At 37.8% G+C, this 16,469-nt stretch overlaps 1 protein-coding gene across 1 annotated transcript in view; it reads left to right on the forward strand.

Moving 5' to 3' along the window:
• The window catches only part of sorcs3a (sortilin related VPS10 domain containing receptor 3a), a 187,989-nt gene that overhangs the window by 132,189 nt on the left and 39,331 nt on the right, over nt 1-16,469 (forward strand). Inside the window, exons 5-7 of the mRNA XM_018750804.1 lie at nt 7,986-8,059; nt 12,831-12,895; nt 14,101-14,219. Coding sequence (XP_018606320.1) covers nt 7,986-8,059; nt 12,831-12,895; nt 14,101-14,219 — 258 coding nt within the window. The remainder of the gene's footprint in view (nt 1-7,985; nt 8,060-12,830; nt 12,896-14,100; nt 14,220-16,469) is intronic.

Below are 16,469 nucleotides of genomic sequence, written 5' to 3' on the forward strand. Positions count from 1 at the left end.
ACAATTTGTGCATTACATTAGGAGAAAGACAGACATAGCTGCAGAGCTGCAAATATAAATTTAATTAAATAGAAATGTTATCACCTTGTAAAATTTCTGCTTCAAAGAGCAATGCTAGATTCATCTCTCTTTAAACAGAAATACATTAAACCCTAATATGACAACAGAGACATCACTGCAATGGCTTATGAAAACATAATTTACAAATTTTTCATAGAACAAGCTTAATTTTCACTTGAATATTTTGTATTTCAAGCGGTTCCGAAAATGTGTGTGTGTGTGTGTGTGTGTGTGTGTGTGTGTGTGTGTGTGTGTGTGTGTGTATTTTGTATTGTTATATTGTTATTCTTCTGTACATCTTAACATAGTTGTAACAGACGGTAAAGCAACAGATGCATGCAACCCTACCAACACGGTGATTTCCAGCAACACAGCTCCCAGCATGTATTTTGGACTTTGCTAGAAACCAATTCTCAAAACAGGAAACCCTTATTTATTTATTTAATTATTTATTTATGTATTAAATCAAAACGGGGGATGCAGTGGTGCACTGGGTTGGACCAGGTCCTGCTCTCCGGTGGGTCTGGGGTTTGAGTCCCACTTGGGGTGCCTTGCGACGGACTGGCGTCCTGTCCTGGGTGTGTCCCCTCCCCCTGCGGCCCTACGCCCTGTGTTGCCGGGTTGGCTCCGGTTCCCCACGACCCTGTATGGGACAAGCGGTTCAGAAAGTGTGTGTGTGTGTACACTACTTACTTGCATTTAGTGGGGCACGGTGGCACAGCAGGTTTAGGCAGGGCCTGCTCTGTGGTGGGTCTGGGGTTGGAGTCCTGCTTGGGATGTCTTGCAACAGACTCCGGACAAACGGTTGTAGACAGTATGTGTGGGTCTGTGTATTTTCATTTAAGCAGCAGCATGTAATTGAACATTTCATACCTGTACATAGCATGCCCTGATGTTACGATATTTTTAAACTTTGCTTGAATGAGTAATTTTTGAATTATTGCTTTTGAGAAATTTTGGGAATTACAATTATGCAAGCCATGTTAACGAGAAGTTGCCTTAGATTTTTTTGTGTCCATTAGCCATTAGGAGTTACTTCTTTGTTTTAGGTTAATTTTGTTGTCAGAGAGGATGAGGAACACTTGCTAACCTTTAACAATGTCAACAACTGAACAAAGGCTACATTTTATGGAAAAGGTAAAAGTTTCCTGATGCTCAATCATTTTGTCTAAATGTGCCTAGTAAATTATAGCAGCAGTGCAGCAAAGCTATGAACAGCAATAAATTCAGAAGGTATATAAATGTTCATGCTTGGAATTTGCAGGTGCACTTTTGGCTTTGTATTAGTAACATTAGCTGACTGACTGGGACTCTGACAAAGAAATGCCAGCTGAACCTAAAGAAGAATGTGAAGCTATCACAATGGTATATTGGCTAGCAATGCTGTTTTGAATTTATGATTTTGTTGTTGAGTGTCTTTGAATTTTAAATTTGCAATGAATTTACCCTTTGCAAGCTTCTGGTTAAAGTAATACCGGAGTTTTTCATAAATAGTTTATGGGCAAAAAATTCAAATTATCAGAGTGATAAAGTGAAAAAGTCATCCATCCATCCATCCATCCATCCATACCCTTAAGTACATCCAACACTATCAACAGCCCATTCCACAGCAGTGACTAAATTAATGTAAAGTAGCCTGCAAGATGTCAAATTGAGAAAAAGGGGTTGGGGTTGTAGAGGTGGTTGGGACCAATAACAAGTGCTAACAATCTCAAAAACTTTTAAATATTACCCTGTTGAGTGAATAAATGCCAAAACCCAAACCACAACATCTCATTTACTGTTGTTATCCACTTTTCCAAGTCTTTGTTGTGGTGGTGTGCTTGTTGTCCTGGAAGCACAAGACATTAGGCTATTTTAGTACATCCCAGATGGGACACCAACCCATTGCAGGGGAGCCACACACAAATTCACTCACATGCATCTCATAATTATAATTGGTAGGTTTCTATTTCAAGCTACTTGCATTTATTTTTCTCATTCATACAGCTGAGTATTTTTTTACTGGAGCAGTTCAGGGTAAATATCTTAATCAAAGGTATAGCTGCAGGAGGTGTGTTTCCAAGGAGGGCTCTATAAGTGCAAGGTGGTGGCTCTAACCACTACACCACCTGATGTCCTCTGAGCAGTACAATGCTAGTGATCTCACTACAGTCACATATCAATTTCCATTTATTCCTATAGCTCATTAATTTTTCCTAGACAGCTGCCAGTGATTACTTGTACACTTAGCTGGGTATTTTTTACTGGAGGAATTTGGGGTAAGTACCTTAATTAAGGGGGGGGGCGGTGGCGCAGTGGGTTGGACCACGGTCCTGCTCTCTGGTGGGTCTGGGGTTCGAGTCCCGCTTGGGGTGCCTTGCGATGGACTGGCGTCCCATCCTGGGTGTGTCCCCTCCTCCTCTGGCCTTACGCCCTGTGTTGCCGGGTAGGCTCCGGTTCCCCGCGACCCCGTATGGGACAAGCGGTTCTGAAAATGTGTGTGTGTGTGTGTGTGCCTTCACGCACAAGGACCCACTTTATTTGCTTTTTTTTTTTTTTGCAGATGGAGAATGTATTGCAAAACATTTACCTTAAATAATCCCAATAAAATTTCCAATTTACCTGAGTGTTCTTATTTCAGTTATGTCTGAAACCTTCAGGCTATTAACGAGTAATGCTTTGTTAGATCTTTCTTTAATAACTGTGCAACTTTAGAGTATACCAGCTACATTTTTTTTTTGTTTTTTTGCTCATCCCAGATTTAAAGTAGCAGATAAAATATATAACTAAATAATTTTTCTGCAGTGTCTCACCCGTACTGCAAAGAAAGAAAGGGGGAAAAGGACAACAATAAGAAAATTAAATGTCAAAATATATGCACAGGTAAAAATTACTTTTTGAGATAAAACCAACAGAGGGAAATATGAGGAAATGTCAAAATGTAGACCTTTCATCTACGGAAAACTGCTCATTCATAACATTTTCCTGGGATAAATGTACAATTTGATGGATTTTCTGACTGAAGGATTTTCTAAATGGCTTCAAGACCACATTGTGAGAGTTGTGGATGCTGAGGATACAAGTTTGAACACCAATTGTGCAAAGGTACCAGGTGGTGCTGTGGTTAGAGCTACCATCATATATACCTGAAGGTCCCAAGTTTAAATCCCTCCTGCCGTTGTAGTACTTTTGATCAAGATGTTTACTCTGAACTGACACAGTTAGAATTACCTTGCGATCTAAATGGGTAATTCACAAGTTGCTTTACAGAAAAGGGTTAACTGCTTAAACAACTAATTAAAACAGTCAGATTTCAAGGAAATTTATCAGGTGTTTTTATTTTTTGAAAGGGGGGCATGAAAAGGGTTTCCTTGGTTTGGTGCTTCTCATGTGATTTAACAGCAAATGATTTTGTGTGTACCTGCATTATGAAGAACGGGGAGTGGCAATGCAACGCTATGCACTCGTAATGGACGTGTTGTTAGGCTTGTGCCAACAGTCTACGCTGTTGAAATGAGTTGTCCTAATGTATTCACTGACATTGCTTCACAAAAGCTGTGCCCAAACTGCACACCCAAAAATATGACAAGAACTCATAGCAGTGTTAACTGTATGTAGAAGGAGCTAGTGAAGCAGTAAGTTTCTCACAGGCAGCATAGCATTAATTCCTTCATATAGAGTCTTTACTGTGAGCTAAATGTCATTTTGGAGAAAAGCATCTGCCACTTGAATAAATGTAAACATATATGAATGTATGCCTTGAACTGTGTATAAGTTAAAAGGGATATACAGAATCACAGTATAAAGGAGTGTACAGTGAAGTACATTAGAATTTATACAGAAAAATGTATGAAAATCACAAATTTTTTTCTAAATTCTTTTAAACCAAACATCCATTGTTTACAAAAAAAAAAAAAAAAAAAAAAAAAAGCCAAGCTGCTGCACTCTCTTGCCCTAAAGCAATAAATAACTAGAGTGATGTGGAAAAAGCAAGTTTGAATTGTCGCTCAGAAAGCCAGGGTGTGTGTATGTGTGTGTTTGTGTGTGACAAAGACCAGACAGTTGGCTGAGGTTCCAGGTATGGCACTACATACAGAGCACAGCTGGCCAAGAAGCAGCAGAGCAGGAGACCCAGGCAGAGCAGACGTTGAGTTGACCACCACTGGCAACTGAGCAAGCCGGAGAAAAATGCCAATGAAAATTTACCTTTATCAAGCACAGAGACTTAGATCATCAAAGCCCATTTTGCATGTTTTATTCATGGAACCGGTGACATTAACTGTGACAATAATAATAAAAAATAATAGAAACAAGTACCTAACAGCCAGCATCAGGGAAATTGCAATACTTTAGATAGTGCTTTCTTGCACTTGATTCTATATTGCATGGGAAAATAGACATGGAACTGCACATTACTGGAGGCAAATTACTAACACAGTCATTGCTGTAGGAGTCAAGGATAGAATATAGCAGAAACAAATATTTACAAACAATACTGTCTTATTAAAGCCATTTATCATATATGAATATGTGCATTTTTGTTAGCATTGCTGGCTGAAAGACACTGAACAGAATTTTTCCATCTCCATTATGTATTTTCAGTGTACAACCTTTTCTATTGATTTAATTTCCTAGAACACAAAGGACAAGCAGACCATTAAAATGAAGAAGAAAGTGAAGACTGTGGGTATGTTTGTAATAGAGAGAGATGAAAGTGTGGAAAAAAAATACAATTAATCAAAAACTCTATAAATTATTTTATAACTGCAATAAAAATTTCAATTTAGATTCCTTATCACAATTCTTTAGATAACTTTTTCACTTGTTGTTTGGATAATGGTGGTGCAGTAGCGCAGTGGGTTGGACCACAGTCCTGTTCTCCAGTGGGTCTGGGGTTTGAGTCCTGCTGGGGGTGCCTTGTGATGGACTGGCATCCCATCCTGGGTGTGTCCCCCTCCCCCTCCGGCCTTACGCCCTGTGTTGCCGGGTAGGCTCCGGTTCCCCGTAGGGGACAAGCGGTTCTGAAAGTGTGTGTGTATTTGGATAATCCTTATGTTTATCCATGCTTGTTAGATGCTAGCAACTGATGGGTATATATTTATTGTAAATCTCTGCAGGGGTGCAGTGGTGCAGTGGGTTGGAGCAGGTCCTGCTCTCTAGTGGGTCTGGGGTTCGAGTCCCGCTTGGAGTGCTTTGCGATGGACTGGCGTCCTGTCCTGGGTGTGTCCCCTCCCTCTCCGGCCTTACGCCCTGTGTTGCCAGGTGGGCTCTGGTTCCCCGTATGGGACAAGCGGTTCAGAAAATGTGTGTGTGTTTGTGTGCTTGAAAGTTGTAGAGGCAGTTCCTTCTGTTTGTTCGGTTTAATTGAAAATTAGCTATTTTAAATGAATTAAAGATCATGTCTGAATGCATTACAAATGAACTGATTCCCACATTCTTATATCTATGAATGTTAATCAAACATCAAAGGATGTGACAATATCTCATATAAGTGGGTCATGAAAATAGACAGAGTTGTTATTCCCCAGCCATTAACATTTCAGTGCAAACTAACCAGATGGCATATTTGCATACACCTTGATAAACCTCTCCCTATAGTATTACTTCTGTTATAGGGAACTTTTTTGACCCAATAAATGCATTTTTACATTTAGGAGGACTCAGTTATCGCAGGCAGAATATCTAGGTTATTTGGAACATCATTTAAATATACTGAATTATTGTTTTCAATTTAGCAAAAAAATAAAAAATAAATAAAAAATAGCAATAACGATCAAAATAATGTTGGACACAAAAAAAAAAAGAATAAAATACCAAAATGTAATTACATAGCTGCCAGTTTATTTTTCAAGAAGTATTTATTTTTCTGAGTTTGTTAGATGCATTTACTGCAAGTCGACCTGTCTAATTTTTAACAGGTTTTTTAAACAACAAGCTGTAAGTGGATTGAGCTGTCTGCAATCATTTTTTACCTATAGAAATATGTTTGAGTACTAAATACTATTAGACAGTAGTCTCATAGACAGGTAAGTCATTGTGATACAGAAAGTATATAATTATAATAAGGTTTAAGTAAATGCTGTGAGACAGCAGCACTACTCCCTGTGCCACTGTTTTTTTAAAATAACATTTAATAATAAACTAATGTTGAATTTGAATAAGAGTAACTGGATGTATTTTTCTCAGTTTTGGTAATATGCCAAACATAGATAAGTTTGTTTTACATTTGTTTATTAAAAGTTTTGTAAGCATTTGCTTCATAAGTTTTGTTATACAGCTTCTAATAAAGGCCAATCGGTGCACAGGATTTCCTGATGATTTAAATGATAATGTCATCTTTCCCCAGTTCTAGTCAGTTCCTTTCATTTATGTGAATAAACTTGTTGGGAATAATAACTAGGCACTCACCCAAACAAAAGTGTTTTAACCTTCATTGTTGCTGAAATCGGAAAATTGACTACTTTACCCATAAAAACGCACAGACTGTGGTCTGCTTTATGGTAAACCTGCCACCTTTAAACATCATCTTCTGTTTGTTGCTAAGCAACCAGTAATAGCCCAGAGTATAGCAAATGTGAAAGGAAGTGTGATTTGGAGAGGCTGTGGACTATGTACTACACATTTTTGGTTTCACATTCACTGAACTGTGTGAATAAAAAAATATCAGTTACCAGAATTTTAATGTGAATTTCTTTCATAAGTATAACTTGGTGTAATTCCAAAAAAGAAAAATAGTATTCTCAATATCCTCTAGTATTCAACAATATTCAACAATATCCTCTAGTATGGTTAGCATGTTTGAATGGTTTGAATTTTAATGAACACTTTTTTCTTTTTTGAACAAGTCATTGTTATAAACTGTTATTTGGCGTCATTCATATTCATATTGTCAATATCCTAAATAACCATTACTCAGCCACAGTTCATAATTCATGAATCTACAGCTGGCAAAGTTGAATCTAAGTGGAATCTTTGTCTACATCTTGAAAAGTACAGATTTTTTGTTTTTGTTTGTTAGTGCTTTAACCAGTCTTTTTCATTTCACAAAGACATAGAACAAACAATGCAAAATTATAGAAGAAATATGTCATATTTAGTAGAATCAAGTGTTTCCAGTAGTTCCCATTGCCTTTCGATCAAATGCACCAGTTTTTGTGACTTTAATTATATAAAGACTTGACTAACCAGATGTTACAAGGACAAATATTCATTCGCATTTTTCTGCATTTAATATTTTTGAAACTGTAAAAATTTTATTATGTATACAGAGCTTGAAACTAGAGTGTAATTTATGTCTAAGAGAATTTTCAACAGTAATTTTTACTATGCTTGCCATTATATTACATTGTAATTTATAAAAAGTATGTTGTAAGTATTTTGAAAGTTTTCTTTGATTTATAATAAAGAATTAAGGAAGTTTTCTGATCTGATTTTCTCAGTGCCAATCTTGGACTTTGGCCTTTATCTCATAGCGTTAATATGCACCTTGATTTAGGTGTAAAGGCAATATATTCAATTTCATCAACACTTAACTGAAAGACTTTAATGACAAAGTAACTGCATTGCTGGGATCAGAACTGGTTTTAACATTTTTCTCCTCAGGAATTGTTATTGTCCCACAGAGCTATTTTCTTCTATTCTAATCCTATCAAATTAAAAGGATATAAATAGGTATCTTGTTTCTAACAGAGGTGTTAAATTCAATACACTCATAACATAGCAAAACGGCACAAAAAAATTAAAAAAAAAAAAAAAAAAAAACAGATGTATTTATGACAGCAAAGAAAACAATTTTACAAGATGAACTTATCAAAATTACCTTTTCGGATCAGCAATTGCCTGAATATTCTTTCCCTCTTTCCTGTTGTTCTTCTTCCTAAATGTCAGTTGAATACAGTTTTACAAATATAAATGTGTTTTTTTTCCCTCCCTAATCCCTATAGCTGTACAGTTCAATGGACTTTGGGAGAAAGTGGCAGCTTGTCCATGAGCATGTAACGCCGAACAGATTCTACTGGTATGTCGCACTTCTTTTTTGTTTCCTTGGTGTATGTCTGTGTAAGCAACACATCTTACAGCATTTAGTTCTTTGAAGGTACATAGTGTTTTCAACTTAAAAGAACACTTTAAAAATGTAAAGTATTTTCATTATGGACCCAACAGCCAGCAGATTTTACTAAATTATCAAGCTAATGGTATTTCCCAGAAACTTTAATGTATTTTTAAATAAACACATTACCCACTATTTCTACACAAAATTGTTTAATTTATTTTATGATTAAAACAGGATTCATGTAGCATTTGAGCACATGAATGTTGCTTAATGAATGAACGAATGAATAAATGAAATATCCTGAAATACAACATGATCTGGGTGTCTCTACTCCTTGTTTCCTGGAGGGAAAACTAGGACAAAGCAGTCATATAGCAGATTAAATCAAAGATAACTGCGTGTGATCGACTGACCTGGACAGCTCTTCAGACACAAAGATAAATTCACCTAATTACATTTTCTCTAAAAAATTTCACTTATTGCAACTATAATCCATGACTTTGGATTTAATATAGTAAAATATCTATTTACATCAAATAATATATTTTTAATGATCTTTTTCTTAGATTGGGTGGGGCACAGTGGGCCTAGCCGGGTCCTGCTCTCTGGTGGGTCTGGGGTTCGAGTCCTGTCTGGGGTGCCCTGTGACGGACTGGTGTCCCATCCTGGGTGTGTCCCCTCCCCCTCCAGCCTTATGTTGCCAGGTTAGGCTTCGGTTTGCCACTACCCAGCTTGGGACAACCAGCTTCAGCCAGTGTGTGTGTTTCTTAGATGTTTTTAAGGTTTGAAATAAATCTCATCACATTCAAAACTGTGAAATACATATTGTTATAAAATCAGAAATAAATCCAGAAGACAGAACCTGGGAATGTCTTATCTTTTCTAATTTAATCCTGTCAAATGACCATTACGATGTGTTCTTCACAAAAGTTATTCACTGCTTATTCTGGCTCATTGTCTTGGAGTCACTAGGACATTTTTGCTTGCCTCAGGCCATGTCCAAACTGACTTGCATAAATCAAGTGTGGCTTCCATGATTCCAGAGTATAATCCTAAATTATGTATTCAAAATACTTCAGATTCATTGTGGAGTGTAGTCTTATGATCACATTTAAACACTCATCTCGGAATGAACCGGGCGACCACTGCTGTCATGAGTCTGAAGTGTGTCTGGTATGCCCTGGAACTCTCAACTGCTGAAAACAATCTGAAACTGTAAAATAAATAAATAAATAAATATGGATAAATATATTCAAAAAGCTGAAAAAGCCAAAACTACAAACATAAAATGACAGGAATCTGCAAATGTCGCTATAATACCAAAGTAAAGATTTAAGTTACATCTGTTCTACAGTTCAATGGTTTGTATCAGATAAATGTATAAATGTTAAATGTGATTTACTGGCTCAGTGCCCTTTGAAAAATGCAAAACATATTTTGACTACATTTTGATCCTTACTGAACATGTGGTTTATTACACTCACCTTGCCATACACTGGGTTACCTTGTGGGTGATGTACATTGAAGTCACTGGGTGTTTTGATCTTTCAGCATCATACTCCATCACCCAGGCAGATTGACCAACACTGGTCAGACTCCAGCCTGTATTAATGTAAGCTTTAACAAGACAACCCATCCAGAAGCTTCAGGCATCAGCACAATGTCTGGTTTGACAAAGTGTCAAGATCAAGAACTTGATACGCTGAGGCTCTGCTCTGCTGAGTTCTTCCTAGAAGAACTTGCATTCCAGTGCCTGTTCCCACATTGTCCATGCTCCCTGCTATGGCATCCTTGCCACCTTCCTCAGTCCACTTTCTCCTGAATCAGTTCATGCTTATCATTCCTCTGGGCCTTATCATACTGTAATGACCCGCGTTACTGTTTTGAGTGGGAAATGTGTTTATTGCAATAGATTAGTGCTTGGTGATGTAGGGGGAATATAAAGGGGCAATTGCATCTGCCGGGGGGAGAAAGAGGAGAAAGCCTGGGGGCGCTAAGCAGGCTGGGAAGGCTGGCTAGACGCGCAGGTCCTGGAGGAAACGGAGTCCTCGGAATGAGAGCATTATTCCCCTGTGTGCTGGTGTTCAATAAAACGTTTGAGATGAACGGTGCCTCTGCATCCTTCTTCGTTCCAACAATACCTTGGTGATGGAGCACTTTCCAAACCAGCCCTTCTTGATGCCACTGTGCCCACCACTGTGCTATACTAGAGCCAGGACTTTGCCTACTGCACTTCTGCTAATGCACTTCTTACCTGTCCTCACTTCAGTGCCAGCTCCTGTGACCATCGGATCAACCAAGTCCATATACTGTTGCACTTCCCTTGCCTGTATTGCTCAAAACACTTCCATTAGGCTCCTTAATAGTAGCTTCAGCTTGTTGCCACCCATACAAAGTCATATTGCTCAAGGTAAGAGATAGACTAAGGGACTTATGAGACAGCAACTTAGACTTCTCTTAAAGGATTTGACCATGGATACAGAAATTTTGTAAACCACACATGGCCAGAAAATTTGTGATAGGATGCGATGCTGATATACCTATGCTTTAAACTTGCCTGGAAGTCCTGACTTGTCTGCTACTGCTAGCTAGGCCTCCAACTTCCAGATAGGTGAATAGCTGTGGAATACCTGAACCTGCTGTCAACTCAATAACTTAGCTTCTCTAAAATGGATGGAATCTGAATACCTCCTGTACTAAAGTAGAACCAATCAGCAGGCTTACCTTCTCCCAGCACCAGAGAGCTGGACTTTGATGGCTCAAAACTCATCCTAGCCCATGAATGGCCTTTCAAGCCCTTGAAAAACCCAGTTACATCCCGGGACAGATTCTGTTGTCACTGTCAACTCATCCATGAAGACTTGGATGGGCAGTTGCCTGAAACCTGACTTTATGTGTGGACCTACATTCTATCTATGCTGACTTCATGAGCATATTCATGGCTAGAACAAATGAAGACCCAAGGGGAGGAATGATCAATGTCCACTTTTGGAAGAAATTCAATTAGAAATTGGCACCAGCTATTCAATGATGCTGAACCATGTATTAACACTACAGTAAAACGGTTAAAAAAAAAAAAGAGCAAAGTTTATGTATTTAGCAGGCAGTGTAAATATAGCCCAAGATGAAAGAATGATCAGTCTATAGGGTAAGGATGATCAGTTTATTGGAGTTTTCAGTATAGTGCATGGTCATGAGTAAAGTTGTTTTGTTGTGATCAGTTGATTCTTTTCCACTTAGAAAGAGTTTAAATGTGCAAAATCTGGTAAAGATGGACTATTCTGATGGACTACCAAGTTTGAACAAAGCTCATACCAAGCATGACACCGATAGCATAGGTGAAAAGGATTGTAAGAGTTACTTCTTGATAATCTGCCACTCATTTCTAGAACTTTGCTATACATTTTTTACATGATGACATGACCAGCAGCTGCAATAACAGTTCTGAGTCACCTGTCAGGAATCAGCACATCTCTTTTTAATCACAGAACAAACTATAAAAGGAAAGTAGGAGGCTGGAGCAGTTGTGGATCCTTGATCAGCATTAAACAACGTTACTGGCGAACACGGAGCTTCCTTCGTTCTCTCCCTTATTTTCAAAATTTCCACACTCGTTGTTTTGTTCTTTGTCCTGATCTTCTGTCTTGTCTTCTCCTGTCGCTCGAGTTCTGTTCCTGGTCCCGTGCTACTGTCGTGTTGTTGTCACAACGCTTTCTCCATGTCCTGCTCTTGTCCTTCTGTTTCACTCTTGGCCTAGCATTTATTTTATCACCATCTATCCATTGTCAAGAAGCGGAGTCGCAGCGACCTGGAGCCTATCCTGGAAACACAAGGCGCAAGGCTGAAGGGGGAGGGGAAACACCCTGGATGGGACGCCAGTCCATTGCAAGGCACTTCAAGCAGGACTCATAAATGTGCTAAATTTGGAATATCTGGCATGAAGCCACACTTGACACTGACAGTGATACACATACACCACTCACACTTGGCCACCTGTCATGGTTACAGTTAACAAACAGCACTGGCATGTTTGACCACAATTGTTTATGATTGTTTAACAGTATGTTACCATGACCCCCCTATTTAAGTCCTTACTGCCCACAGTGAATCCTTTAGGTACTACACCTGGATGAAGGAATTGAGAAGAAGCGGGGATCCCGTTCAGGAGTACGGATCTACACCTACAGTTCCAAACCCTTTTCCCTGATGCCTTGCCCAGACTAAAATAAAACTACAGCTGAATAAAGAGCCTTTTGTCTGTGTCCTCTTGTCCTGGCAAACCAGCATAGTTGTCAAACTAGTGTTCAAGACATTTTACATTATGCTGCCTACAATCTTTAAAAAATGTTTTAAAAGTATTCCACATCCACAGAATATTGTCACATTGCAAGTTTTTTGTTTTCTTTGTGGCAGTCTTAAAAATGAAATTGACAGAAAGGGGTCCATCAAATTATTTCACCAAAATTTATATATTTCAGAAATACTCATTTGACTATTTTATTATTCAGAAGAATTTTAAGCACTATAAGAAGTCTGAAATACCCAACACTAATAATGTATTGTGGAAACAGCAGTCAGACATGCTGGCGCCTGACTCTGTGTCATCGGGAAAGAAAGAGCTGACATTTTACTGTCACCTTTAAGAAGGAACAAAACTAAAGTGCTCTATAAAAGAGCCCAGATATTCCCTGGAGAAAATGCTTACTTTTATTCTCCCTTCTCTCTTCCGTCTCAGGTCAGTAATCGGTCTGGACAAGGAGTTGGACCTTGTGCACATGGAGGCACACACTGTAGATGGACGTGAGTGGCTTTCTCCTCTTTGAACAGCAGTGAAAGTACTTCTTTTACCAGCTCTAAGGCTGAAGGAAGGAAGTGGGGAAGTAAACTGAGATCCAGGTTTATAACATCTCCCCCCAGGGAGTTCATGCTATGATTTTGAATTACTCTACTGATAAATGAAGTGCTTGATAGTTGATTAATATGGCCTTTCATTTTGTCTGTGTCATGGACTGAATGTCAGCATCATAATTCTGAATGTCATCGGGACTGGGGTGTTCTGTGAGTTAAATCTTGTTTATCATTAGTATTTAACGAAGCCAGAATTTTTGCACTTCAAATTAATATTTGCATAGCCACGAAATTAAAATCTCAAAAAATTTGAAATATTTTTTTTTTTTTTTTTTTGGGACACACACTCAGTTAACACTGCTTCCATATATGTATCTGTGTAATGCTTATTATGATAAAATATTTAACAGCACCAGGTTTTCGTCATGGAGTTACAAAATGTGCCTTTTCTTGAGATTATACAGTGGACCAAATGCATAATATCAAAGATAAGTATTTTATTCCTAAAAGTGAAAAAACCTCTATCAAGCTAAGTTGATATCCTACAATGTTCAAAACAGATAACGTTTAATATACCTGACAATTTTAAAAGGATATAGTGACATTATCAATATATAACTACTGTTATTCTATTACTCCCTAAACTGCATTGCTGGTTAAATCCGAGAATTTTTAACTTTTCTCCATACTCTTTGACTTAGTAATTAGAATTTGTAAAAACTTAAATTGCTAATTTTCTTTTAAAATGCATTTTCTGTTGTCATGTTTTACATTCATTACTGCTCATTCAGATTCCATTAATATGGGCATTTTCATTCAAAGGAAATGCATTAAAATAAGTTTTAGGGAAGCGGATAACGTAGTGGTTAGAGCTGCTTTTTTTGAACCGGAAGGATCCAACTTTGAATCCAATACCTGCTATTGTACCTCTGATCAGAGTATACTTACCCTAAAATTGCTCCAGCAGAAATTAATGAGCCATCTAAAATGGGTAAATCACTATAAATTGCATAAGAGAAAAGTATCAGTAAAACAGTGCGATTTGCTTGGGTATCTTCTGGATAGACAGTAGAACACGTGAACAAGTTCAGCCCGAAAACACTGATGTGACCACTTACATTTTTAGTGTTGTATTTTCTTTCTCAACCTTTTTTCAGGTGCACAGTATGTAACATGCAGGATTCAAGCATGCTCGGAATCAAGCAGAAACTTCCCTTTCCCTGGATACATTGATACAAGCTCCCTTGTAGTTCAAGATGACTATGTGTTTATCCAGGTACGTGACTTGAATGAAATGCTTACAAAACGCAGTACAATATGCTTTGTAACCATTACTTGTTTATACAATCTTATTTAAACACAAATTCCCCAGGGAGAACAGAATTTGTGTTTTAAATGACGGCAAAATACAGCAGCCCTATGCTAAACTGATTATACTAATTATAATAATTGTGTCGACCTGTTTTTACTACAGAGTCACTTAAAAAATCAGCTGAATTGGTAGGAAACAGGAAGTAATCTAATACTTATTTTTAAGCTAAATGTTTTGATATGTTTTTTTATTATTTTGTCTCCACTGATTGAGTAATTGCAGCCTCTGTGTTGCACTCTGTGCATCTGCCTCTTGGCGAGACTGCTTTTGTATTGTAAATGATAAGCCTTTCACGTCCCATGCAGTAGTTCTTGTCAAAGTTTATCAATCTAGACAGTTTGATACTGCTTTTATGCAGTTACAATAATAGGTTTGAAAATTTGTTTTGTAACTTTTTTATGTGGTGTGATTAGATTTAGTAATTCAAAATGAACTGACAAGGAGTCCTACACAAATTTATTTAAAAGCAGATGTAGAGGCCAACTCAATCTGGCCATCTTCCCATAGCTTGCTGAGGCTTTTAATGTATTTGTACGACATGCTGTCCCTGTTTTTGACTCACACTGTTAGGCAATTTAGTTATTACATGTCATTAGATGGCACCTTAGCTCACAGTCAGTTTTGAGGGCACTACACCAGGGCACTGATGGGGTAGGTCCAATGTTTGACCTGCACAGGCCTTTAAGCTAGCCTCCTGTGTCTATCACATAGCTAGCTGTCATCTAGCTAATGAGCGAGAGTTGGTAGGAAGGGTCAGCTGTGTACCCAGAAGCGGGAAGAAAGAAGGGTGGTAGAAGGGGAATAGTCATTATATGCTTCCAGTTTTGAGAGTAAATGACTGTTTTGGATATATTTTTATTTTATTCATTTTTATTTTGCTGTTCAGAAATGCAGCAGAGTGCTCCAGTATGGAACTGATGCTGTTTTTGATTATGTTTTTGCATGTCAGAATGCTATGTTTGTGTGGATTTTTGGCTCCTCTCCATAATTAGCAATAATGCAATACATAATAATACACCTACTATGTTTCAAACCACAAAATTGTTGTGGTGTTACATAAAACTGGAGTGCAAGAACTAGATGAATTTAAATACTTTCTCATATAATGACCATCTGCAAGACTGCAAAATGTTTTCATAATTTATACACAGCAGAATGTATTAGGCAGGCATATTCAGGCATCTAATATGTATTTATGTGTTTATCTATGATCGTGCTCATGTGGTATATGTATTTTTGCATGTATGTATTTTTAAAATTTGCCAAGTTATGTTTCATAAGAATAAAACAGTACTCAGGGCAGTAAGACAGTGCAGCCTATAGTTTGAAGCCTATAACTGTAATCACCCCCCCCCCCCCAAAAAAAAAAAAAAAAAAAAAATCAACAAAAATGTCAAGTTTTCAGTATATGGAATGGTAAAAATTTGACTTTTATGTATTAGGGAGGGAACGGACACAGTAGTGTAAAACAGCAGGCTTGTATTCCATTTCAATTTAAAATACTTTTTTTTTAAGTCTCAGATACTGGCATAGAAGCACACTTATGTTTGTAGAAATTGCTGTGATTCACTCTCTTGCTGTCTTTGTTTTGTTAAATTTTGACTCAATTATCATTGTGCGTGGTCACACCAGTTGGCAGTCAGCAAAAGATGTGTTTTGGAAGCATCATCTGCTCCTTTTGTTAGTTGGTTTACTCAGGCTGCAAATTGAAGGGGAAATGGTAGCTTGTGCATTCTTACACATACCACTAAAGTCCTAATTGTCCCCCAAAGTGGGATACATTTACAGCTCTGATAAATTGATTTAGGGAGACATTCCTCTTTATTCTGTTTGCTGTAACCAGCAGTATTATTACAAATTGGACATGGTGCATTATTTGTGTGATTAAAAAGTTTAGTGTTTTACACCCCAATGATGACAACAACAACAATAATAATAATAATAATAATAATAATAATAATAATAATAAGGAAAATTTTGACAGATGTTGGTCAGCAGCTTGCAATTCCACCTGCAATTTCCAGTGCTAGAGTGCGACCACATACTGCCTTGTCATCTGGCTCAACATGTCTTAATTAGCTGGTACAACTGACAGTGCTGCTGGTGAGAAATATACAAGAAGGACCTTAGCCGCCCTAACTGCTGTGGCTGTCA

Source organism: Scleropages formosus, chromosome 16 (genome assembly GCF_900964775.1).
Source record: "Scleropages formosus chromosome 16, fSclFor1.1, whole genome shotgun sequence".
In the NCBI taxonomy this organism is placed as follows: Eukaryota; Metazoa; Chordata; class Actinopteri; order Osteoglossiformes; family Osteoglossidae; genus Scleropages; species Scleropages formosus.